Source organism: Chiloscyllium plagiosum, chromosome 14 (assembly GCF_004010195.1).
Source record: "Chiloscyllium plagiosum isolate BGI_BamShark_2017 chromosome 14, ASM401019v2, whole genome shotgun sequence".
Classification (NCBI taxonomy): Eukaryota; Metazoa; Chordata; class Chondrichthyes; order Orectolobiformes; family Hemiscylliidae; genus Chiloscyllium; species Chiloscyllium plagiosum.
Genome location: NC_057723.1, coordinates 5,160,252 through 5,187,211, shown reverse-complemented (window position 1 = coordinate 5,187,211; position 26,960 = coordinate 5,160,252). Strand labels below are relative to the sequence as shown.

General features: G+C 40.3%; 1 protein-coding gene across 1 annotated transcript; it reads left to right on the top strand.

The window, feature by feature from the left end:
* On the top strand, window positions 1–26,935 carry LOC122556974. The gene is made up of 6 exons (XM_043704207.1): window positions 1–2,579; window positions 4,009–4,025; window positions 5,758–8,124; window positions 8,752–8,756; window positions 10,053–12,458; window positions 23,329–26,935. The coding sequence occupies exons 1-6, from the start codon at window positions 190–192 to the stop codon at window positions 25,717–25,719; spliced, it is 9,576 nt and encodes a 3,191-aa protein (XP_043560142.1). The 5' UTR covers window positions 1–189; the 3' UTR covers window positions 25,720–26,935.
* Window positions 26,936–26,960: the final 25 nt, after the last annotated feature.

Here is a 26,960-nt window from a genome sequence, read left to right as displayed (position 1 = left end):
GAGAGCAGAACCACTGAGAATAGGTGCCTACGCTTCGACTGTGCGGCAATTTAACCAAGCACAGAGGAAAATACTTGGTGAAATTAAGAATTCGAAGTGTCGGAAGGAATATTGGCGGCCCTGACTGGTGACGCTAACCGAATGTAGCCTGGGATCTGTGATTCTGCTAAATAATCCAGTCCGGTAACAATGGCGTATTCACAAAGCAACAACGCCTTGAAATTCACGGTGATATTTTTTATTTTCCTCGTCTGTGCACTGGATGTGGTTTCTGGGCAGATTCGCTATTCGGTTTCCGAAGAAGAGGAGCAGCGCTCTATCATTGGTAATATTGCTGAAGATTTGGGAATGGATACTGGAACATTTTTAGTTCGGAAAGGTCGTCTGGTCTCTGACTACACAAAGCGCTATTTAGAAATAAATTTGCAAAATGGGATGTTATTTGTCAATGAGAGAATGGATAGAGACCAACTTTGTGGACCAATTCCCATTTGTATTATTTCTTTCCAAATTGTTTTTGAAAATTCTCCCGAAATGTACCGCGGTGAAGTGGAGATTGTTGATATTAACGATAATGCTCCCAGTTTTCCGGAGAGTACCATTCTCTTACAGATGGCCGAAAGCATTGCAGCAGGCTCGCGATTCCCACTAGAGAGCGCCCTAGATCCAGACGTGGGGATAAACTCAGTCACGACTTACAGCCTCAGCCAAAATGCACACTTCAGTTTACAAGTGGAGACTGCAGAAGACGGTGCTAAAACTATCGAGTTGCTGTTGGAGAAACAGTTGGACCGCGAAAGTCAGGCATCTCTTCAGCTGTTGCTGACAGCCACCGACGGGGCGAGTCCTCACAGATCGGGGACTGCTCAGATTCTCGTTACAGTGTTGGACAGCAACGATAACGCGCCTGTATTCGATCGTAAAGTCTATAAGGTCAACCTAGTAGAAAATTCTCCCAGGGGAACCTTAATAGTTACAGTCCATGCCACTGATCCAGACGAAGGTTCGAATGCTGAGGTAACCTATACTTTCAGTAACCGTGTTTCACAGAAAATGCATGAATTGTTCTATTTGGATCCGCGAACAGGAGACATTACTGTTCAAGGAATGCCTGATTTTGAAGAAGCAGGTAGTTATTCGCTTGATATTCAAGCTGTAGACCATGGTTCGCCAGAAATTGCAGGGCATTCTAAAGTCTTAATTAAAGTAACTGACGTGAATGATAACGCCCCTGAGGTAAAAGTGACCGTAGTATCTAACATGGTGCCAGAAGATGCAGCACAAGGGACACTGGTAGCTTTAATCAATGTAATAGATCGTGATTCTGGACAAAACGGACAGGTCCACTGTCAGATTCCTTTGGACATTCCCTTCAAGCTTCAAACATCTTTGAGCAACAAGTACAAGTTGATTACTAGCGGCTTGTTGGATCGCGAAGTTAATCCTTTGTACAATATACCTATTACAGCATGGGACCTGGGGTCATCACCACTATCAACAAATAAAACCATCCAGATCTCTCTTTCTGACGTAAATGACAACTATCCCCGGTTTGCTCGACCCACGTACACTATATATGTGATGGAGAACAATGCTCCGGGTGCTTCAATTTCCACAGTGAATGCGTTCGATCCTGATATGAATCAGAATTCACATATTACCTACTCCTTCACGACAAATCTTATTCAAGATTTGCCAGTGGATACGTACCTCAATATTAATTCCATGAACGGGACCATTTACGCACTGCGCTCTTTTGACTATGAACAACTAAAAAACTTCCAGGTCCAAGTTCAAGCCCGTGATGAGGGAGTTCCTTCATTGAGTAGCAGCTCAACAGTCAAAGTGATTATCCTGGATCAAAATGACAATGCTCCAGTCATTATTTCACCGTCAGCACAGAGCGGATTAGCAGCGGAAGTGATTGTGCCTCAGGCAGCGAGCCAGGGTTACTTGGTCACCAAGATAATTGCAACTGATGCTGATTCTGGTCAGAACGCACGGCTATTCTACCAAGTGCTGAAAGCCAGTTACTCCAGTTTGTTCAACGTGGGGCATAACACTGGCGAAATCAGAACAACGCGAGGCATTTTGGAGCAAGATGCCTCAACACATTCTCTGGTCATCTTGGTGAGGGATAATGGACAACCAAGCCTCTCCAGCACCATTGCAATCATCTTTTTGATTATGGGAAATGTCACTGAAATGTTCTCCGAGGCTAGTAATTTCGTTACAAATTCTGAACATGTGTCAGATATAAATCTTTATTTAATTGTCATTTTAGGTTCAACTTCGTTTATATTTTTTGTAACCATTATCTTGTTGATTGGCATTAGATGTAAACAAGGCAGAAATAATATCGAAGACTACAACTCCCCAGGTTGCTGCTACAGACTCGATGATTCCAATGATGTTTATAACCCGACACCTACCCTGAATGAATCTTTAAAGTATACTGGGGCTGGTGAGATTGTTCGTGTCCCTGAAACGCATCATTATGCGGTTTGTTTGTCTCCGGAATCAGCAAAGAGTGATTTTCTGTTTTTGAAACCCTACACTCCGCCCATATCTCAGGACTAGTGCCAGATTCCGCCAGAAAAATGAGACAAGAAATTACTGCCAATCTTTGTTAAATCCACATATGTATCAGTTCTGGTTGAAATTTTAAAACTTTTCCACATCAAGGATTTCTTTTGTGGAAAACAATGTCATTCCTTTTCTGTAACTATCGATATTATTAGTCAAAGAAACAGTGGAGAATAAAAAAAAACACTTATGATACTGCGACGCGTCTCAGACTGATATCTACGATCCGAGAAGGGAGCTGTTAACAGTTAACAGACAAATGATAAATGATATCACCTTCAAAAGTCAGTTTACTGATGGTCAGCTGGACAGGTGACCTCAGGCCACTGATACGTGAATGCACGTAGATAATATTTCATTATTGTTTGTCATGAGTAAGTTGAACGACCTTATTCACTTATAATATTGATAATAGCCTTGTCTGAACACTTCATTATTCATGGAAGGTGTAGTAGATTTCTCTGGCGTCTTCCACATTGATAATCTTTCGGTGCAGCTTGGCAATGGCACGAAATTTGAGAAAAAAAATAACTGTTGCTAATGTATGACGTATTAGTCTAATAAAGTATAACATCTTTGACATTAAGTATATCATAGTCTGAGGGGCGGGAAATATTTTTCGGTCAACATAGGCCACGCTATTTAGTTTGCTTTGCTCAATTGTTTTGTGTACTCACAGAGAATTATATCGTTTACATAGAAAGTGGAGCACGTAAACAGGTATTGTGGTCCAGTTGGCCAATGTAGGCGTTTACGTTCTCCATAAGACTCAGCTAGGTATCAAAACCAACTGGCATATTATTTTCTAAACATTTCCGGGAGGCTGTTCTGCTTAGCGCTAACATTAAGCTGATCGTAAACCGGGGGTATAAGGTCAAATGTCAGCAAAACCAATGATAATTAATCACGTTAACACATCAAATTAATGAAATCAAATACCAGCATCATGCTGAATTATTTTATTAGAACAAAGTTCCAAGTTTCAGTCCGGCTGTCCAACCTAGGATCTGTTGTCCAATAAATTTAAAGGGTCACACATGCATATTGTTAGTAGATGTTGAACATATGCTATGGGTGGTCGACAAAGTAGTCCTGAGACTTGTGTCATGCAAACTTAAAAACTGATTGTAAACTTGTAGCGAGAATGTATAATGGAGAAAACAAAATGCACAGCTTCAGAGAATGACTTTTATCAAACCAAACAATGTAAGTAGCTCTCAGGTTCTTACTGCAAATGATTTTAGATGAATGATCCCACCCTGGTTGTGAAGTAGGGTTACTTCAGAGGAAGGAGGGGAATGACACCTGAAATTTCACTGAGGATTCAACCTCACAGTCCACTTAATTAATAGTCAAATCGATCTCGTTGTTTTTTGATTTAAAAATAATCCCAAAAATCTCTTTCAACTTAATTCAAATTAGTTTACAGTTCATTACAGGTTTAATTGTCTTTTACATTTTATATCTTTTACCTAAAGCCACAATTTGCTGAATCTAGAATTAAATTTGTGTAATCTTATTTCTTATCTCCGTTATTATTTTCTTGCATTTGCAGCATTTGGTTGCATATGTTGCTCATGGCTTGTGATTAACCTTAAACATAGCCAGATTCGACAAGTTACATCAGCCCATAAGTTGCGAACACGTTCACGAAATTCCTCTTTACTCCCAAATGATCCCAAATGATAAGGTAACTGGAAGGGAAATGACAAAAGTATATGCCAATCACTTATACACTAACAATGGAAACAATAGTTTATCAGGAATTACATTCTGGTGAGTGCATCAGAAAGTTAGAGTATAGCATTAATTACATTGATTGCTTTTCTTATTAATCCCTTTTTAAAACAGATTTATCATTCTACACCTTACTAACAGACAAAGTGATAATTCATAATTCCCTTATATATTTTTGCATATTAAATGTTATTATCTCAAAATATTTAATCCTTTTTTGAGCACTTAACATCTAACGAACTGGCATTTGAAATGATTAATGTGATTCACCTCCAGTATATAATCGTAATGAAGATATCTGAAAATATAACCAAGATGTGAACAGAGTTTCTGAAGTTTGCTGACATATTACACTGGTGTCGTACTTTGCAGTTGCCTTCTGGAAAAATTAGCTATGTTATTACAGATTTTTTTTAAAAAATGTGAAGTACAACACTGTGATCAAAACATAAGGTTCGATTGAAAACAAATAATTTGTCTTCTGCAACTAAATTGTGGACACTGAAAACATTTAAATCTAATCTTGAGGAACATGGATAGGGTAAATAGACAATGTCTTCTTCCTGGGGTGAGGGAGGGCAGAACTAGAGGGCATAGGTTTAGGGTGAGAGTCAAAAGATTTTAAGGGAGCTAAGGGCCAACTTTTTCACTGAGAGGATCGTGCGTGTACTGAATGAGCTGCCAAAGGAAGTGGTGGAGGCTGGTGCAATTACAACCTTTAAAAGGCGTCTGTATGGGTATATAAACAAGAAGGTTTAGAAGGATATGGCCCAAGTGCTGGCAATTGGGGGGACTAGATTAATTTAGGATGTCTGGTCGACATGGATGAGTTGGACCAGTAGAACTGTTTCCATGCTGTACATCTCTATTTCTTTATAACTCCAATTTGCTTTTCTTAAGTGGCTTGATTATTGATCAAAGTTCAAATGTAACTGTGGAAAACGAATAACTTATGTTGTTTCATTGGAGATTATATGCGAGGATCATCGATTGCAAGACTCAAATTTCTGATTTAAATTCCCTTCAAAAAGACTAATAACACCCTTTAAAAAGAAAGGCCGATTAAAGGAATTAGACTGATTTTTATGCCAGGTTGTACGTATTATGGTTGCACAGTAGGATTGAAGCCCTCAAATTATGGACTGTGCTGCTTTAAGAAAAAATGGCGTAAATATAGGCAGAGACTCGCTGTGTTGCTGCCGTCCAATGAGAGTCTCAAATGCCAGCAGAGATCTATTGCTCCTCCTCCTGCCCGGAACGAGAACCGAAACAGAATTGCTGTGGTTCATTTTGCGGAAAGATCGGTGTGAATTCACTTCGGCATTTGGATATATCCGATACTCTGTCTGGTATAAGGTTGGGCTGCTCTTTCCCTCTATCGTCTGTCGATTTGTTTTTTTTTCCAAGTCTCCAAACTATAACTGACAATGGCAGAATCATCATTCACCACCGCCTTAAAATACAAGCTATTCGATCTAATATTACTTCTGCTTTTGTCAGACCTGGCTTTCGGAAAAATTCGCTACTCCATTCGCGAGGAAATGGAGCCTGGCGCTTTTGTTGGAAATATCGCGGAAGATTTAGGATTGAACGTCCGCAGGTTGTCAGGTCGACAATTCCGACTGGCGTCTGCTGATAAAAGGCAGTGTCTGAAGGTAAATATAGAGACGGGTGCTTTATTTACGAAGGAAAGGATAGATCGAGAGAAACTGTGTGGACAGATGTCAGTTTGTGTACTCCCTTTCGAGATTGTCGTAGAACAACCTTTGGAGATGTTCCGCGGGGAAGTGGAGATTGTTGATATTAACGACAATGCGCCCAGTTTCCCGGAGAGTACCATACTTTCACAAATGGCGGAATCCATAACAACAGGCTCCCGATTTCCGCTAGAGAGCGCTCTCGATCCAGACGTGGGAATGAATACCGTCATGACTTACAGCCTCAGCCCAAATGCGCACTTCAGTCTACAAGTGGAGACCGCCGAAGATGGTGCAAACATTGTCGAGCTGTTGTTGGAGAAACCGTTGGATCGCGAAAGTCAATCATCTTTTCAACTGGTGCTGACAGCCGCCGACGGAGGGAGTCCTCCCAGATCCGGGACCGCTCGTATTCTCATTACAGTGCTGGACAGCAACGATAATGCGCCCGTATTCGATCGCAAAGTTTACAGGGTCGACCTGGTAGAGAACTCACCCAGGGGCACCTTGGTGGCTACAGTCCATGCCACTGATCCAGACGAAGGTTCGAATGCTGAGGTAACCTACACTTTCAGTAACCGTGTTTCACAGAGTGTACAAGAATTGTTCAGCTTGGATTCTCGAACGGGAGAGATTAGAATCCAAGGTGCAATTGATTATGAAGAAGATGACACGTATTCTCTGGATCTTCAAGCTCTGGACAATGGTTCACCTGTAATTTCAGGGCATTGTAAAGTCGTGATTAGGGTAATTGATGTGAATGATAATGCCCCAGAAATTTTACTGACGTCTGTGGTTAGCATGGTTCCAGAAAGTGCTACTGTTGGGACTGTAACAGCTTTGATCAACGTAATAGATCGTGATAGTGGAAAAAACGGACAGGTGCACTGTAAAGTCCCGATGAACGTTCCTTTTAAACTTCAAATCTCTTCAAGTACCCATTATAAATTGATAACCACAGCGCCACTGGATCGTGAAGCTACTCCTGGATATAATGTATCCATTTTAGCCTGGGACTCGGGGAGGCCCTCTTGGTCATCAAATAAAACCGTCCAGATTTCCGTTCTTGACGAAAATGATAACGCTCCAATGTTTGTGCGACGCACGTACACAGTGTATGTGACAGAGAACAACTTTCCGGGTGCTTCTATTTTCACTGTGACTGCGTCCGACCCTGACCTGGATCAGAATTCCTATGTCTTTTATTCTTTCAAAGAGACCTTTGGAGATTCACCGGTGGCCACCTACCTTAAAGTCAATTCTATGAACGGGACCATTTACGCACAGCGCTCATTTGACTATGAACAGTTGAAGAGCTTCCAGGTCCAAGTTCAAGCCCGTGATGCTGGAGTTCCTCCACTGAGCAGCAGCGCAACACTCAATGTAATTATCCTGGATCAAAATGACAACGCTCCAGTCATTGTTTCACCGTCAGCACAGAGCGGATCAGAAGCGGAGGTGATCGTGCCTCAGTCAGCGAGCCAAGGTTATTTGGTCACCAAAATAATCGCAACTGATGCCGATTCCGGTCAGAACGCACGGCTATTTTACCAGGCGGTGAAAGCCACTGTTCCCAGTTTATTCAGTGTGGGGCTTAACACTGGCGAAATCAGAACAACCCGAGCCATTTTGGAGCAAGATGCCTCCACACAATCTCTGGTCATCTTGGTGAGGGATAATGGGCAGCCCACCCTCTCTAGCACCCTTACAATCGTCTTGTTACTTTTTGGCAATATGACTGAAAGATCTTCAGATCAGAACAATCTGGTCAGGGAAACTGAACAACATTCCCAGTTAAATCTTTATTTGATCATCACTTTGGGATCAACATCTTTTTTATTCCTTGCAATTATCATTTTCCTTTTTGGCATCAAGTGCAAACAAGACAGGAGTTTTCCTAAAGCCAACTCCACAATATGTTGTTGTAAATCAGAAGATTCCATTGATGGATTTAGTCAAAGACCCGAGCCGAAAGCTTCTACAAATTACTGTGGGCAAACTCTGCCCGTTTCTGACACTTATCGTTATACTGTCTGTTTATCACCAGAATCATCCAAGAGCGATTTTTTGTTCCTAAAGCCTTGCAATCCTACCTTGCCACAGGGTTATCATTAATTTCTTTGAACGTGTGGGAGTTGGCAAAAAACCTTGCTTGTTGTGATATATGTTTTACGTTATAATGTAACAACTTGATTTTTCTACCTGAATTGCATTTGCCATTTGTCATTTCAATAGAAGACTGTTGCTGTTGGTGTTGCACCAAACTGAAGTGTCAGCCAAATAAACATGAAATTGTGAAGAACTTTGTGGAGGAAGCATTATGACAAAAATTCACATCGACAGGGCCTTATTTAACCATTTCCAAAACAAGGAATAAAGTCAAAACATTTCATCTAATCCTCATCGGAACCACGATACAAGAAACCAGACTTGGAAAATGAATAGAAACAGCAAGTGATGGAGAAACTCACAAGCCCAGGGGCAGCTGTGGAGAGAGAAAAACAGATTTAATGTCTCCAGCCGATGTTGCTCTCTGAAGAAGTCGTCAGAATCTAAAAAATAAGTTTCACTCTCCACAGATGCTGACAAAACTTTCTAGTGCCGTTTGTTTTAATTTATATTTTAGGCATCCATTGTACTTTGTTTTTTCTTGAATAAGCAACATGTAGTTATACAACACGATGCTTTTGAGATGCAACATGAACAGATAACTATCAATCCTATTTCTCAGAGCTGGTGGGTAAAATTTGATTGTTCAGTATGCTGCCATGGGAATCTCTCTCTGTTTCCAGAGTCTATTACCTGCTCTGAGAATAAAATTGACAGTTAAATGTTCCTACTGCATAGCCAAAACAACAATGACCCAACTATTAAGTAACTTATTTTATTGCTGTAAAAAACTGGAGTTCCAATTCAAAATCTAATTTATTGTGTCCTAGCCCTGATGAGTGAAACAAGAAAGTTGACTTTATATCTCGTTTTAGCAAAGTACAAGTTCTGTCCTGCCTGATAATTATTTAGAATCGTATTTGTTGCATTTTGTGCCAATTATTGCATTTTTACATTGCTTGATATTTACTGATAAAACTTTATTTTGTGCAAAGTTGTTGATGTTTAGGTATTGATATAATGGAGCATAGATTGATTTTTGTTAACTGGACGTTGGCATTGTTTTTCAAGTTTGCTTTGTCTTTGCTAGACAAAATAACAAAACATGTCCAACACTCACACCCTTGTTAATGGATTTTAATGTGAATCCACGAAGTTACTTGGTTGCATTTTGGAGTTTCCTTAGATTCTTCAAGAGTTCGTGTTAATTTGCCTGAAAGATGAACTTAAGTTTAAATATCTGGAATTTGAAACATGTCTTTCAGAGACATGGCTTTTGGATCATTAATGAGGCATTATCTGTAAACAAATGCATCAAACAAGGCATAATAATGCGATGTTCTTAGCTTATCAGAGGACTGATTTGACGTCTGCACTTTTTATTTGTAAGCATTTCACTTTTCTGAGATTCCCACGTTTCAGATTTGTGAAATCGTATTTGACGAAGATGGCCTACGTGATATGTCCTATCACCAAAATGCTGATGACTTATTACTTTGACCGTGCATAAGTAACAAGTTTCAAATGTTTAGGTCAAATTACACTCTAAAACTGCTTTCATAACTTTTGGAAATGACATTCCAGGGCAAGTCAAGCAGTTGATTTTATAACTGACTCGATTTTATGGTTGTCCAATTTTAAACGTACACGAGAACAGACTTGCTTTAAGAAATGTTGATGTAATTATCGAAAAGGACTGGTTGTGTCGCTGTGTACCAATAAGAAAGCCAAATACAGCGTTAGATCTATTGTCCCTCCTCCATCACGGCTAGAGATCAGAATCAACCAGAGGAGCGAGCAGTGCCTCCGTTTAGGTTGTGGAGACCAGATTAAACTCGCGACCTTGTACATTCGTCATTAGACTTTGCTGTACGTAATTTGTGTTCAGACTGCAGTTTAATTGACGACCCAGGCCTGGTTTAGGAAAGCATTCAGAGCAGAACAATGGCGAATTTGCAGAGCAACGACGCCTCAGCATTCAAAACGTTCGCTTTTATTTTTCTGTTAAGTACACCAGATTTGATTTTTGGACAAATTCGTTATTCGTTTCCCGAGGAGCTGGAACCAGATGCTTTAATTGGGAATATCGCTAGGGACTTGGGACTGAATGCACGGCAACTGTCAGCTCGCAAATTCCGACTCTCCTCTGATGCTGGAAGCCAGTATATGAAGGTTAGTGTGGATAATGGCGATTTATCCATTCGCGAGAGAATCGACAGGGAACATATCTGTGGACCAGTAGCTAGATGTGTTCTTCCTTTTGAAGTGGTAGTAGAAAATCCTTTCGAGATTTATCGCGGTGAAGTGGAGATTTTGGACATAAATGATAATGCGCCCAGTTTCACGGATAGCACCATTACCCTACAGATGGCTGAATCAATTGCACCAGGGGCACGCTTCCCACTCGAGAGTGCGCAGGATCCGGACGTTGGGATAAATGCTGTCACCACCTATACACTCAGTTCCAACCAGCACTTCGGCCTAAAAGTGCAGACAACGGAGGACGGCGTTAAAATTGTCGAATTATTGTTGGAGAAAGCTCTGGACCGCGAGCAGAATCCGTCCTTTCAGCTTGTACTGACAGCTACTGATGGAGGGACTCCTCCCAGATCTGGTACCGTCCAGATCCTCATTACCGTATTGGATAGTAATGATAACTCGCCAGTTTTCGATCGTGCAATTTACCGGAGTAGCTTAGCAGAAAACTCACCTAAGGGAACCTTGGTGATCAGGGTCAGCGCTAATGATTTGGACGAAGGTTCGAATGCTGAGGTAACCTATTCTTTCAGCAAACTTGCCTCCCCACGGGTGAGAGAATTATTTCGTTTGAACCCCAGAACAGGGGAGATCAAAGTCGAAGGAACAGTAGACTTTGAAAAAACAAACAGTTATTCACTTGATGTACAAGCTGTGGACAAAGGCTCACCTGCAATTGCGGGACATTCAAAAGTCCTTATTAAGGTCATTGATGTAAACGACAACGCCCCCGAGATAAAGGTGACACCTGTGTCCAGCACAGTCTCCGAGGATGTTGCGCCAGGAACTTTGATATCTTTGATCAATGTAATGGATCAGGATTCTGGTAAAAATGGGCAGGTAAACTGTCAGATTTCAAAGCTCATCCCGTTTAAGCTTCAAGAATCTTCTAGCAACCATTACAAATTGATTTCCAGCGGTTTGCTGGATCGTGAAACAGTCTCTACTTATGACATATTATTTTTAGCCAGGGATTCGGGGTCTCCATCACTATCAACAAATGTAACCATCAGGATTTCGGTTTCTGATGTAAATGATAATGCCCCTCAATTTGCCCAAATGTCGTACACCGTGTATGTGATGGAGAACAATGCACCCGGTGCCTCGGTTTTCAGAGTCACTGCTCTGGATGCAGACACGGACGGGAATTCCTTTGTTTCCTATGATATAATGGCAAGCAAGGTCCAAGATTTTCAAGCATCTTCTTTGATCAATGTTAACTCCAATAATGGGGACATTTACGCACTGCGCTCTTTTGACTACGAGCAAATGAAGAGCTTCCAGGTCCAAGTTCAAGCCCGTGATTCTGGAGTTCCTCCGCTGAGCAGCAGTGCAACAGTCAATGTGATTATTCTAGATCAAAATGACAATGCTCCAGTCATTGTTTCACCCTCTGCACAGAGTGGATCAGCAGCGGAGATAATCGTGCCTCAGTCAGCCGGCCAGGGTTACTTGGTCACCAAAATAATTGCAACTGATGCTGATTCTGGTCAGAACGCTCGGCTGTTTTATCAAGTCATAAAAACCACTGATCCCAGTTTGTTCACTGTCGGGCCTAACTCTGGAGAAATCAGAACAGCCCGAGATATTTTGGAGCAAGAAGCGTCCAGGCAACGGTTAGTGGTATCGGTGAAAGACAATGGGCAGCCAAGCCTCTCCAGCACTGCTACAATCCTCTTCTCAATCTTGGCGAACTTTACTGAACGATTCGATGAAAGTAAAACCTTTGTCAGTAATCCTGAAGATATATCTGATTTAAATCTCTATTTAATTGTGGCTTTAGGTTCAACTACCTTAATATTTCTCGTGACCATAATTTTCCTGATTGGAATCAAATGTAAACAGGACAGAGGCATCATTGAAAATTACAGCTCCCCAGTATGTTGCTGCACACGGGAGGATTCAAATTATTCATATACTGAACGACCTGTAGCAACAGATCCTTTAAATTATGCCGGTGTTGGCGAAATTGGTCCCAATGCTGAACCATATCGCTATACAGTTTGCCTTTCTCCGGAATCTTCCAAGACTGATTTTTTGTTCTTGAAACCTTTTACTTCAACTTTGCCACAATAATAGTGTTAAGTGATGTTGCTATAACAGATTAAAGAAAAGGGCAGAATTATTTAGTTCCTCTGGTCACATATACTTGTCCAGTTCCAAAGGAAGTTGAATGGGAATAAAAAGTCTAGTTGTAATTCAAATTTATGAATATTGATATAAATGTCATTCGTAATAATAATATTATTAATAATCAAAATAGGCAAATGAACAATATAAAAATCTGCAAAATAAATCAATAGTAATTCACTTTGGGAGTTAGACTTCACTTTATTTCTGACTATCATTTGCAATATATTGAAGAAACCAATGTATTTATGCAAACTTTTTTTTGTTAAAATAATACGCTGCAAAATTGGTGCAACACTTCAGCAAAATATTAATAGAAAATATGACATTTTTGTACATGCTAACAATGCATGAGATTTATACACAGATTAGGAATATGACTTATAAGTAATTGTGAATATTTAAGGGTACAAAGGGCATGGTGATTATGATTTTAGATTTATTTTCAGATGCCTTTAATAATGCTCCAGAAACTAGACTTCAGATAGCACCTCCACAACAGTGCAGTTTACAATCAGTTCGTGAATCTGGTGAGGAAATTGCAAAATTGTTGCACCAGAACTCCTGGTTCACTATTACAGGAACTCCTGGTCTGTAACGGACACCATGCCCATCGAAATCTGGGTGAGTCATTTGGAAATGATAATTGTTCAGTTTAACATGACTATTTCAAAGAATCTAATAAGAATAAGGTTGGATAGACAACTTATAACAGACTCAGGTACCCGATATGAACAAAATCCAGGATTCAGTCTTCTTTACTAGCATTTGGAAACTTGTGGCAAAATTGAGAGAGTTGTGGCATAGACGACTCAGGCAACAGCATGACCAATTCGTGCTCACAGAAGCATACCTTTCAACCAGTGTTGAACACACTTCTAGCACCACCCCATGTATGTCTTATCCCACTAGCAGGTAGCTCCACCAAAGATTGCAGTGTGGTAGCCTTTGATTGTAAGAGAGTGTCTCTGGTACAATTTTCTCTCTAACCTCTGCTTGTAATGTTTCATAGAGTTGATGCACTGCATTATCTCTTTGCAATTAATAAAGGAATGTTGCCCCTACATAGTCTGTTGTTTCCTATGGTGCCTTGTCAATTTTGCTATTGCTTATCTGCAGAACCAAGCATGAACATTGACTGTCAAACCTCAGCCATCTCAATTTGTACCAGATATGATTCCAACCAGTAGAGATTTTTTCCTTATTTTCATTGATTTGAGATTTGCTCATGATCCTTAGTGCCACGTTTGGTAAAATGCTGCTCTGATACCTCCCTTCATGTTGCTTGGTCAACATCCTGGAATTCCCTCCCTCAGAGCATTGTGGGGCGACCTACAGCTAATGGACCACAGTCGGTTAAAGAGACAGCTTATCACCACCTTCTCAAGGATAACTAGGGATGGACAATTAAGACTGACCAGCCAGTGGTGCGCATATCCCATATCCCATGAATCAATTTTAAAAATGCCCAAACTAGCCATTTTCACATCACATCTAGAATTCAGATTTTTTGCCCATGGCTGAATAAGATTGCATGTATTCAGCCTCAGTTGTGGCTGTGACTAAAGCCCAACACGTGTCAATGGGCAAATTATTGCTAAGCAAATGTTTCTTTTCAGTAGTATAAGCGACATTTCTGTCACTTTACTGATGTTCATGAGTAGACTAGTCGGGGTGATGCTAGGTTGGAGCTGTTCTGCTTTTCATGTACAGGACATGCTTGCGTAGTGTTTTGCACTGTAGTGTAGATGCCAGAGTTTTAACTATAGTGGAATAATCTGTCTGAAGTTGGAGCAAGTTCGAGAGAACATGTCTTCAGTACAACTGCTAGAATATTGTCAGGGTCATATTATTTACAGTATTCAGTGCCTCCATGACTCTTTTGATACTACGTGGAGTGAGTTGAAGCAGCCAAAAACGGACAACTCAGTTGCTATGGTCCTCCGGGCGATGACCGATGTTGAAAGCTTTAACTGATAGGTCTATGAAGCCCCATTGACACACCATAAGTCTGCTCATCAATTGATGTTTTGTGTTCCGTCAGTGCATGAGTCTCATTCCTGTCTTGATTGATAGATGGAATTAAAACTGAATTCCAGAAAGGAGGCTATAGAGTGACTGCAGTTAATATTCTGTAAGTATTTGAACAATTGTGACATATTATATTGTGAATACAACTTTTGTGTCTCTGCACCTGAGAGGCTCTTAGCACGAAAGAAGACATTTGTTGCTGTTAATTTGAAGATTAGGTCAATTCTCTAAGCCCATCTCTGCGTCAACATAGAACATAGTAAAGTACAGCACAGAACAGGCCCTTTGGCCCAAAATGTTGTGCCGAGGTTAATCCTAATGTAAAATATAGTAACGTAACCTCCGCACACCTCAACTCACTGTTTTCCATGTGCATGTCCAGCAGTCACTTAAATGTTCCCAATGACTCTGCTTTCACCACCACAGCTGGCAACGCATTCCATGCATTCACAACTCTCTGCATGAAGAACCTACCTCTGATGTCTCCTTTATACCTTCTTCCTAATATCTTCAAACTATGACTCCTTGTACCAGTCAATCCTGCCCTGGGGAAAGGTTTCTGGCTAGTGACTCTATCTATTCCACTCATTATCTTGTACACCTCAATCAGGTCTCCTCTCTTCTTCCTCTCCAGAGAAAAGACAGAAAAGTCCGAGCTTATTCAACGATTCTTCATCAGGCATGCCCTCCAGTCCAGCAGCATCCTGGTAAACTTTCTTTGCATCCTCTCCAAAGCCTCTGTATCTTTCCTATAATAGGGCAACTAGAACGGGACACAATATTCAAAGTGCAGTCCCATGAGGGACTTGTAGAGTTGAAGCAAAACCTCGAGGCTCTTAAATTTGATCCCCCTGTTAATGAAAGCCAAAACACCATATGCTTTCTTAACAACCATATCCACTTGGGTGGAAACTTTGAGGGATCAATGTACTTGCGCAACCAGATCCCTCTGTTCTCCACACTGCCAAGAATACTGTTTTTAATTCTATATTCAGTATTTGAGTTCAACCTTCCAAAATGCATCACTTCACATTTAGCCAGGTTGAACTCCACCTGCCATTTCTCAGCCTGGCTCTGCATCCTGTCTATGTCGCACAGCAGCCTGCAGTAGCCCACTAAACTAGCGATGACACCTCCAACCTTTGTGTCATCTGCAAATTTACTAATTCACCCCTTAACCTCCTCATCCAAGTCATTTATCAAAACTACAAAGAGCAGAGGCCCAAGAACAGAGCCCTGCAGGACCCCACTCAACAGCGACCTCCAGTCACAATATTTTCTATCTATAAACACTCTCTGCCTTCTGTCAGCCAGCCAATTCTGAATCCAGATAGTCAAATCTCCCTGCATCCCATACATCCTGACTTTATGAATGAGCCTATCATGGGAAACCTTACCAAATGCCTTGCTGAAGTCCAGATACACCACAACCAGTGCTCGACCTTCGTCGACCTGTCTTGTCACCTCCTCAAAGAACTCAAGTTGATTCATAAGTTGTAGTCTTTCAAAATTCTTCAGATCTTGGAAAGATTCCATTAATTTAGAAAGCCTCAAATATAAGTACCCTGCTCTTAAAGGCATATGGGTGAGTATAGGAATAGGGAAATGCTGACAAGTAGGACTAGATTAAGTTAGGATATCTGGTCTTCATGGACGAGTTGGATCAACGGACCTGTTTCTATTCTATACATCACTCTCTGACTCCAAGTTCTGCCTTCACACTAAGGATAAACGCCAACTGTGTTGAACGTTATAGATTGGGATCACAGTGGGCAGTATAGTGACTCAATAGTTAGCACTGCTGCCTCACTGCGCCAAGGCTCATTTCCAGCTACGGATGACTATGGGTGTGGAGTATGCACAGTCAATGTTTGTCTGTGTTCCCTCCAGGTGCTCCAGTCTACTTCCACAGTCCAAAGATGTGCAGGTTACATGGATTGGCCATGTGAAATTATTTGTCGTGTCAAGGGATGTGCATCCTAGGTGGATTAGCCATGGGAAATGCTGTGTTATAGGGATAGGGTATGGGCTGGCTCTGGGCGGGATAGTCTATCAGGAGTTGACATGACTTAATGAGCCCAACGACCTGCTTCCAAACTGTAGGGATTCTATGATTGTATAACTCAAGAATGGGCAATTTGGACCATCAACGGAATTGTGATCAAATACGAACTATAGCCTCATTTCCAGGTAAATACCAGACCACCATTACTACCTGCTAAAGAATCAACTTTGGTAAAATGAAGAAAAGGTTGGCAGATCAGGATTAGCAGCAAGCATAACTAATAACGAGATGTCAAAATGAGGCCACACGCAGGGCTACTTACATGCAAAATACTGACGTTAAGAGCAATGGATCAACCTTAAAATCTGCAAAGCGTTGGACAATTACACAACTCTCTGGAGGAGGGGACTTCACAATACCCTCATCTTCAATAATGGGGATCCCAGAATACAGAGCACAAGATAAGGCAAAAGCATTTGTAACAATCTTCAGCCAGAAGTGCTGAGTGGACAATGCATAACTGTCTCGTTCTGCAGTCCCTAGCATCAGAGATGCCAGCCTTCAGCAAATTCGATTGAAACATATATGTCAAATTAAAAAATAAACAGCTGAAGTCAAAGGCTATGGATACTGTCATGTTCTGGAAAGAGTCGAAGACTTTTGAACTAGAACCAGCTGTGCCTGTTATTCAAACACTTCCTATACAGTTGCAAATCTGGCATCTATCTGTCAATTGTTCTGCTTTTTTTACGTACAGGTCATATCTGGGCAATTTTCCACATTGTTGAGTAGATGCCAAAGTCGTATCAGTACTGGAAGAGCTTGGCAATGGGAATGGCAAGATATATAACACAAGTCTTCAAAACTATTGCCGCAATATTGTCAGGGCCCTTAGCCTTTGCACTCTCCAAAGCCTCCAACCATCTGTTGACATGGAGTAAATCAAATTGACTGAAGGGTGGTATCTGTGATGCTGGAGATTACTGGAGGAGGTCGATATGGATGAAAGCATTTCTTCCTTGTACAAAAAACAAACAAAATCAAAGATTAATACAAGGCAGGATTATGACCTTTGGCTCATCAATACAGCACCAACAAATGATGCCTTTCTATGCAGTCCAAACCCCTCTACTCCCTGCCTCTTCTTATATATGGAAGATGTCTCTTAAACGTTACTATTGCATTCGCCTCCTTCACTTCCTCTGGCAGCGCATTTCAGGTACTTACCACTCTCTGTGTAAAAGAAAACCTTGCCTTTTAATCACATTTAAACTTACCCCCTTTTAATTTAAGCTTATTCCACCTAATAATTGACATTTCTACTCTGGGGAAAAATATGCTGACTAACAATTCTCTTTGCGCTTCTCATGATTTTGTAAATTTCTATCAGATCACCCCTCATCCTTGATTGTTCAAGTGAAACCAAATCACGCTTGTTCAAACTCCCCTCATATCTAATACCCTCCAAATCAGGCGACATCCTGATAAATTGTTTCTGCACCCTCACAAAAACCTCCATATTGTTCTGGTTGTGTGGCAGCCAAGAACTGCACACAATATTTCAACTGCAGCCTGTAAAGTTCTATACAGCTGTGACATGAACTGGCAAATATCATATTTTTTGTTCAGTCTGATGAAGGCAAGCATGCTACATGTATTCTTCACCAACAAATCCACTTGTTCTGTAATTTTCAGGAAACTGTGAAACTGCACGCCCAGATCACTCGCATGTTGATGCCACTAAGGGTTCTGCCATTTACTGTATGCATCCGTCCTGCATTAGATCTTCGAAAATGCATTATCATGAATCTATCTGGATTAAACTCCACCTGCCATTAGTCTGCCCAAATCTATCTATAGCTCTATCCTCGAGCAATTTCCTTATTATTTGCAGCTCCCCTAACCTTTGCATCATCTGTAAATTTACTAATCAGGCCAACTACATTCTCCTTCAAATAATTTATATATACATACTATAAACAACAGAGATTCCAACACTTATCCCTGTTGAAAACAACTGATCACTGACCTCCAGTCAGAAAAATAAAGCTTCAGTCTTATTCTGTCTTCAATGACGAACAGACCTCTGTATTCATTTTGCCAGTCGACCACAGATCCCACGTGACTTCACCATTTGTATCAATCTACTATGGGCGATCTTGTCAAAGGCCTTGCTAAAGTATACATAGATAACTTGTACCACCCCACTCTTATAAATCATATTTGGTACTTCCTAAAAATGCTCAATCAAGAGTGTGAGACGTGACATTCTCCGAACAATGCTATTCTGCTTCTGTGCATTACCCCCTATTTTTCCAAATGCGAGCACTTCCTATCTCGAAGAATATTTATCAATAATGTCCCACCAATTTGTAATGAAAGAAAGATTTGCATTTGTGAGATGCCCTTCCCCACCTCAACTCGTTTCAAAGTCCTCTGCAACTACTTTGTAAATTACGTCACTGTTATAATGTAACTAACTCTGGAACTGCTCCACACATAGTGAAGTTTCACAATCAGCAATCAGAATGATTGGTTTAAGTCAGACAATTGGTTTAAGTGATATTAATTGGAAGATAATAATTGGCCAGGCAATAAGGGAGAACTGTCATGTCTGTGCTTTGAATACTGTCTCATATACTTGTACCTCTATTGTAGAGATGATGAATTGCCTCAATTTTGCAACTCAGCTAAAAGTCAGCACAGTCAAAGGCGCAGCACCCTTTTAGAGCTGCATTGAATTATGAACTGATATTTTGTGGTGAAATGTCTTGGGAAAAGCCCATTAAAAAACAGCTGAAATGATTTGTGCCTTGCTGACTGGGACATCATTTATTATACTTCACTTGTAGCTTAGACAAGGTGGTGCTCAGCTGCCTTCTTGACCGGCTGTAAACCCTTTGGTGTGGGTCGACATACAATGTTTCTCGGGGAGTTGTTTCTGTGATTTCAACTCAAGCATGCAAAGAGCTGGTGGTGTTCCCATATATCTGCTGCTCATGTTTTTTCTCGGTTGTTGAGGTCATAGGTTTAGAATGTGAATTTTTCGGCTCTTTGGTGAATTTCTGGTGCGCATCTTGTGGATGGTACACCATATTGCTGGTCGGTGTCAGTGGGGGATGGAGTTGGTGTCTGTGAACGGGGTGTGAACTTAATGGCTGCTTTGTCCTGGATGGTGTCAATATTCTTGACCCTTGCTGGAGTTACGTATATAAGTTAGCTCGCTGAGCTTCAGCTGACTTGTCATCAACCTGTGCTACAATCTTCTCAAAGATCGCTGTGCTGGAGTTGCTCATGCAAGCAAATGGGGAACATTCAATTGCACTCTTGAATTTGACTTCATGATAGACAGGTTTTAGGGAGTCAAGCAGTGAATCACTCACTGAAGAATTCCAAGTCTCTGACATGCTCTTATAGCCATCAGATTTTTATGCTTAGCTTGGTTCAGTTTCTTAAAATGATAACCCCCCGGATGTTGAGAGAGGGATTCAGTGATGTTGAGTCCAAGGGAAATGGTAGGAATAATTCATATTGGAGATATAGATTCCTAGCATTTGCATGTCACAGAATCTTGCCACTTCCCATTCAACGCATAGATATTGTTCAGGACGTGTTGCGTTTGGATATAAGAGTTTTAGTGTCTGAGGAGTCATGAATAGAATCGTCAGCGTAAATCTCCACTTCTGACGTTGTGAAGTAGGGAATGTCATTGATGAAGCAGCTAAAAATGTTTCAGTTTAGGACATAACTCCAAGGAACACTGATAGAGATGGAATAGAATAGCAATTTTCAGAATACTAGTCTGTTACTTGTATTTTTACAAAAAACAGTGAAAATTGTTAAAGTCACCATATTACAGCGAGTACATTAATCACAGAAATCATATGTAAAAAAATTAAGACTAAGTCCACCTTTGTTCTCGTCACCACTCACAATGAGATTGAGGAAAAGATAGGAACCACTCTCCATTGCTGCAGAAAACCAACATCCGACCCACTAAATCTGCAACCATTGGAATTCCAGGCGAGACCGCCATGCGACCAAAGAAGACACAGAAGCCGACTCAAGGATCCATTTCGATACTGAAGCTGCCACTGAGGCAGGCCACCATGCCAGCCCAAATCACAGGCAAAAGACACGACAGAAGCTGCCTTACAGAATTAATATCATTGCCGAAGAAACTGCTGTCCTGTGCCATTGGAATCCTGGGATAGACCTTCGATGCTGCCAACAATGCGGAAGGAGACCATCATTGTGTTGGACCCACAGGACACAGCAGCAATGACCACAAGGAATAGGCCATACCACCAGATGTATTGGAACTAAGATAACTGGCTTCCAACAACCATAACCAAAGATTGTTAGTGCTGAACTGAAAAGCTTTTGTCTGATTCCTATTGACTACTTTGGCTGGGGTTTCTTCATGCCACAATGTTTTCATCTTATTTTTGCACATTTTGGGGCAGATAGGACCAACAGACAGCAGACCAGCCTAATCCCCCTTCAATGTGTTCAAATTTCATTCCTTTCAATCATTAACCAATGCCAACCTTCAAGCTTGCCGGAGTAAAAATCTTTGAATGCTTCCCCTCCAATTACTTTACACATTCCGCATTGGCTTTCAGTACTCAGGTTATCACAGGACCTTGTCACATGTAAAATAAAACACTTGCAATATAAACACAAGACAGGTTGACTCATGAGAGTTTGACAGTGATGGTGTTCAGATGCAGCTGCTGTTAGTTTCCCTCTTGACAGTCGAGTTGCCAACGAAGAAATATCGGAGAAGTCCTGCACTTCATTCTATACATGACAAATATTTTAGTTACAGCATGCCAGCGGTTGAGCAAATGGATATTTAAGAAAAGACAGCAAAAATGCCATAATCCTGGAGTTATTGATCAATTGTAACAATCTACCACAATTTAATGAATCTGCAGTAGAAGAAAAAGGATGACACAGCAAAATCCTGGCGTTCAAAACTTTGGTAGCCATAATTATCAAATCACATTTTGGCGAATGTGTTACAGAATCCAATTATTTTATTCAGCAAAATTATTAATTGTTTGATTTCTTCCCATGATCATCCAAATCACTGCATATCTCATAAATTCAAATTTATTTTAAATCATTTATGCATTGGGAATAATGAGATCAAAAATGTTTCAGTAATCCTATTCCTATTTGTCAGTAACTGGGAACACACTATTCGACCTCAGAACCATATAAACATGTCACACCATACAACAAACCATGCCATTAATTTTCAAATTAAAATATAAACAAGGAATTGAGGATCTAATAGAATCTAAAGTTGACCTGTTGGTAGAAAGTTTACAAAAATTGAAATCTGTTCTATTTGTTTTGTTGTGAATTCAGCAGTTGGGTCTCGGATTTCCCAGCAGATGTTAACGAAGTATTTCCACTTTTTGCCATCATCAATAGCCTTGATTTAATCGTTAACTATCACAATAATGTGATGCCCTTTCCCATTTTACATGCTTGGAACAATCTCCGCAGACTTGCAACCATTCCATTAACTAATACCCAGAAATTATACAGCAATGAAAAATATGATCCAATATTTACTCTTCTGAGCAAATTAAAAAACATCTATTCAAGCGTTTCAGTTTTGATAATTGTTATGCATTTTCATGTTATAACAGTGACTGTGAAATATGGATAATCCTCTCTTCTAATGAACTGAATAAAACATCCAAGAGAATCTGTCATATGTAATGTGTGTGTGAATAATCATGCCGTGCTCGCTGCGCATTGATCATGTTGACCAAGTCCCCTTGTTTTTCATTTTTGCTAAAAGTAACTCCAAAAAATATCACTTTTTACTGAATAGGGCAAACTTTTTGTAGTTTCATAATTGGCTATTTAGTGTCTAGCTGTCCACTCAAACGCTTTAGGTACATCAATTCTGAAAAAAAAACTGGAGTAACGTCAGTGGCATTTCACAAGGGGAAGGAAGTTGAGATTTTTTTTGCTTTAATGTGTCGATTCAGGATAAGCCAGTTTTCTTCGTGTCAAGGTTCTGATTGAAATACATAATGCCATGAAATATCACCATGAATTATTCTACTAAAGGCCCGGAATAATTTCTGGACTATATGACCTCGACAATATCGTCTAAATAAGGATAACTGCTACCTGAATCGGACTTAACATTGCCCTTCAACTTCTGCTCTGTCGAGACTGTGGTGGCCATTGCTGTATCATTATGCACGCCAGACATCAGGAAACAAACAAAAAAAAATCAATCGGCAAAATGCATGCGTGAAAAGCTTTCTTTGAATGCTGAGCAGCAGCATACCGGAATACAAAACAATCGTTCAGTTTTCAAAAACAAAGTGACCCAATCGATACGTAGCTAAAGATTTTGGTCGCATGATGTTAAATACTTGCTCAAATGTAAATTATTCTGAAACAGTCCAGCTTTAAGAAACTTTGTTGCAGTTATTGGTTAAAACTCTTTGCGTCGCTGTCTACCAATTAGGAGTGCAGACGCTGCGAGAGATCCAGCTCTTCTCTCTCCCCCTTTCAGAGAAACGCAAACACAGCTGAAGAAGGGACAGAGGGACAACGAGCGAAAAACAGATGCTGTGATCACATTTGCACTATTCCGCCATTTTCAGCAGTACAAATCTAGTGAATTATTCACATTTCTCGGTTTAATATCAGCGACAGACAAAATTGTGGAGCAACGTTCCTGGGTATCTATTCGCTTGGCAGAGATTTCGATATTTAAATATCAAAATCCAGCCCTGAACAATGGCGAAATCGCGGTGGTGTGGAACGTCCTTTATTTGCCTGCTTTGTGCGTTCGACCTGGTTACGGGACAAATTCGCTACTCTATCCCTGAGGAACTGGAACGCGGGGCCTTTGTTGGGAAGATCACGGAGGATTTAAAACTAGAAGCTTGGGAATTGTCTGCTCATAAATGCCGGCTTGTGGCCAACGAGGGAAAACAGTATATTGAGGTAAATCTGGAGGACGGGAATTTATTTGTCAATGAAAGAATCGACAGAGAACAGATTTGCATGCAAAGCTCTACTTGTTCCCTTTCTTTTGAATTAGAGCTCCATAATCCGTCGGAAATGCATCGAGTTGTTGTGGAAGTACTAGACATAAATGATAATTCTCCTCAATTTTCCAAGGACGAATTTTCTTTGCAAATCAGTGAGCTAATTGCACCAGGGGCGCGGTTTCCTCTTGAGAGTGCGCGTGACCCGGATGTAGGGACAAACACGATCAGCACGTATCAAATCAGTCCAAACGAACATTTCCGTATTATAGTGCAGACCAGAAGTGATGGCAGTAAGAGTGCTGAGTTGATATTGGACAAGTCATTAGATCATGAACAGCAGTCTGCCTTTCATCTGACATTGACAGCTATCGACGGTGGAATTCCTCCCAGATCTGGCGCGGCTCGAGTGATTATTATCGTCGTGGACATCAATGATAATGTACCTTTATTCGATCGTGAAATATACAAGTCGACTATAGCAGAAAACAGTGCTAAAGGCACCTTAGTTGCAACAATTAACGCTGTTGATTTGGATGAAGGTACGAATGCTGAGGTAACATATTCTTTTACCCATCACGTATCCGAAAGAATTCGCGGGTTGTTCACATTGGAACCAAACAATGGAGAGATTCGAGTTGAAGAGGTATTAGATTTTGAAGAATCGCCTGTTTATGAACTTGCTGTACAAGCTGTAGATAAAGCTATACCTGGACTAGCAGGATATGCCAAAGTTATGGTTAATTTAATTGACCGAAATGACAACTTCCCCGTGATAGACGTAACGTCAGTATCCAGCACAGTTTCTGAGGATACTGTACCTGGGACTGTAATAGCTGTCATCACCGTGACAGATTTAGATTCGGAGAAAAATGGGAACGTTCATTGTAAAGTTACTACAGATGTTCCATTTCAACTGCAAAGGTCTTTCAGGAATAAATTTGAATTGGTAACACGCGATCAGCTGGATCGTGAAAGAGTGTCATTCTACAACATATCTCTCTCAGCCTGGGACGAGGGTTCTCCCACACTTTCAACCCATAAAACAGTTTTGATTGAACTTTCTGACATCAATGACAATGCACCGAGGTTCACACAATCATCATATAACGTTTATTTGATGGAGAACAACACGCCTGGTGCTTCTATATTTGCAGTTACCGCTTTAGATTCTGATACAGACAAGAATGGTGACGTGGTGTATTCTATTTCGGAGAATAGTATGCAAAAGGGTCCTGGATATGTCACGATTAACTCTGAAAATGGTAATATTTACTCACTTCGCTCCTTTGACTATGAACATTTGAAACAATTCCAGATTTATGTTCAAGCCCAGGATTTGGGCTCCCCACGACTGAGTAGCACTGCCACCGTGCATGTTATTATTTTGGATCAAAATGACAACGTGCCAGTTATTATCTCACCCCTAGTGTGGAACAGTTCAGTACTATTGGAGATTACACCACAGTTAGTACATGTAGGATACTTAGTTACCAAGATAATCGCCACTGATGCCGATTCTGGGCAAAATGCACGGCTTTCCTACCAGTTTTTGGAGGACACTGATTCCAGTATGTTTAGTGTGGGTCATCTATCTGGAGAAATTAGAGCAATACGAAATATTAGAGAACACGAATTCGCTACAGAAAGATTAATTCTCCTTGTGAAGGACAATGGACAGCCAAGTCTCTCCAGTACCGCCACAATCTCCTTTATAATTGTAGCCAATGTTACAGAAAAATCTTCCGAACTAACTGACAAACCAAGATCATCGGAATATTTTTCGGTACCTAATCATTATTTAATTATTATTCTAGGATCAACATCATTTGTGTTTCTTGTTGCCATCATTTTACTCGTCATCTTGAAGTTTAAACAAGACGGAAGTGTTGCCAAAACCTACAACTCCAGTGAACTTTGTCACAAAAGCAACAGTTCGAATGGCAGTTCTTATCATAGAACTGCCCCAAATGAGTCATTAAATTATACTGGACATGTTCAAAATGAAAGCTATCATTACACCATCTGTTTATCTCCAGAATCATCGAAAAGCGACTTTCTGTTTTTAAAGCCCTGTCATCCTACCTTGCCATTCAAAGAAACGAATGTCCAGGACACCAACACGATGATTTAACTTAGACAACGAACTTTTCCGTCATCACGCGAATGAAGAATTTACATTAAAGGTTGAAAAATCAGATTCATTTTGCATATTTGATTAGTTGTTTCTCTTGGTATAGAAGGCTTGATAGACTAAATTTATTTCATGTTGTTCCCATACTGCAGCATGATTGTAGTGCTGAATATACCTCCCTCTTTTTCGCAATGCTTGGCAGTGCATGTGGTGTAAACATTCACCTGAAGTCTGACTCAATTTTAAATTTATGCTTCTGTCATTTCCCTCAGTGTTGCACTGTTGGATTAGTTGTTGTATATATATATTCAAATTGTTATTATTATAGGACATAATTTGAATGTCTTGGATGAATTTATCAATGATCGTACATTTTGAATATTTTAGAACTCACGGTGAATTGAAATATTTACCCTTGCAAGTTGTGACTACACTGATTGATTCTAAGTAAACAATTCCCTTGGGTTCTGGGCTAAAACTTGATCAGCAGTTGGAAACAAAAACAGCTTGCTAAAACCAAACCAAACCCTGAAATGAGAGAACTGGCCACTCTCATATCATTGTACAAGTGTTTTAAAAGAAAGACTTAAAAACATTTGCAGATTTACCCAGGCCTATTGGAACTGACCGCATGATCTCTCTGTAATAAAAAAATAACATTATCTTGTTAAACGAGCAGCATTGTCACGAAAAGTGCAAGTACAAATTTGCAGTTGTATAGCCCACACACTGAGTTCCAGTACACGTCAGTATGCACACCCAAATCCCTCAAGAATCTCTCCTGATAAAATCAGAATTTATGCAGAATTAAAATACAGTATAATGTCAACCAGGAAGTTCTTACCCCTCGATTAACTTCTTAACTGAAGGCTATACTGTGTCAAATATCATGAGATTCGTCTTAATATTGTGAATTGCTGAACTAAACATAGTTGTGAAGTTTATTGAATCGATGGAATTTGTAAACCAGCTTAATTTATAATGTGTATTCCAATCATAAAAGAGAATTGTTCTGTCAGTGTTATCTGCAGCAAACCTTCACTAACTGGTCATTTCTCGAGGTTGTTTATTTAATCTTTCATGGGAACACTTAAGTGAAATCTTGCCTCAATGGTAAAGTTTTAAAAATCAGAATGATGGAAAGAGTAAGGACAAAATAATTCTGATCCTACCGAAATATCTCTCTTCTGAATAAAGTCAATGCGACCTGAGCAGTGAAAATAAATGTATTAAGCGGAGAT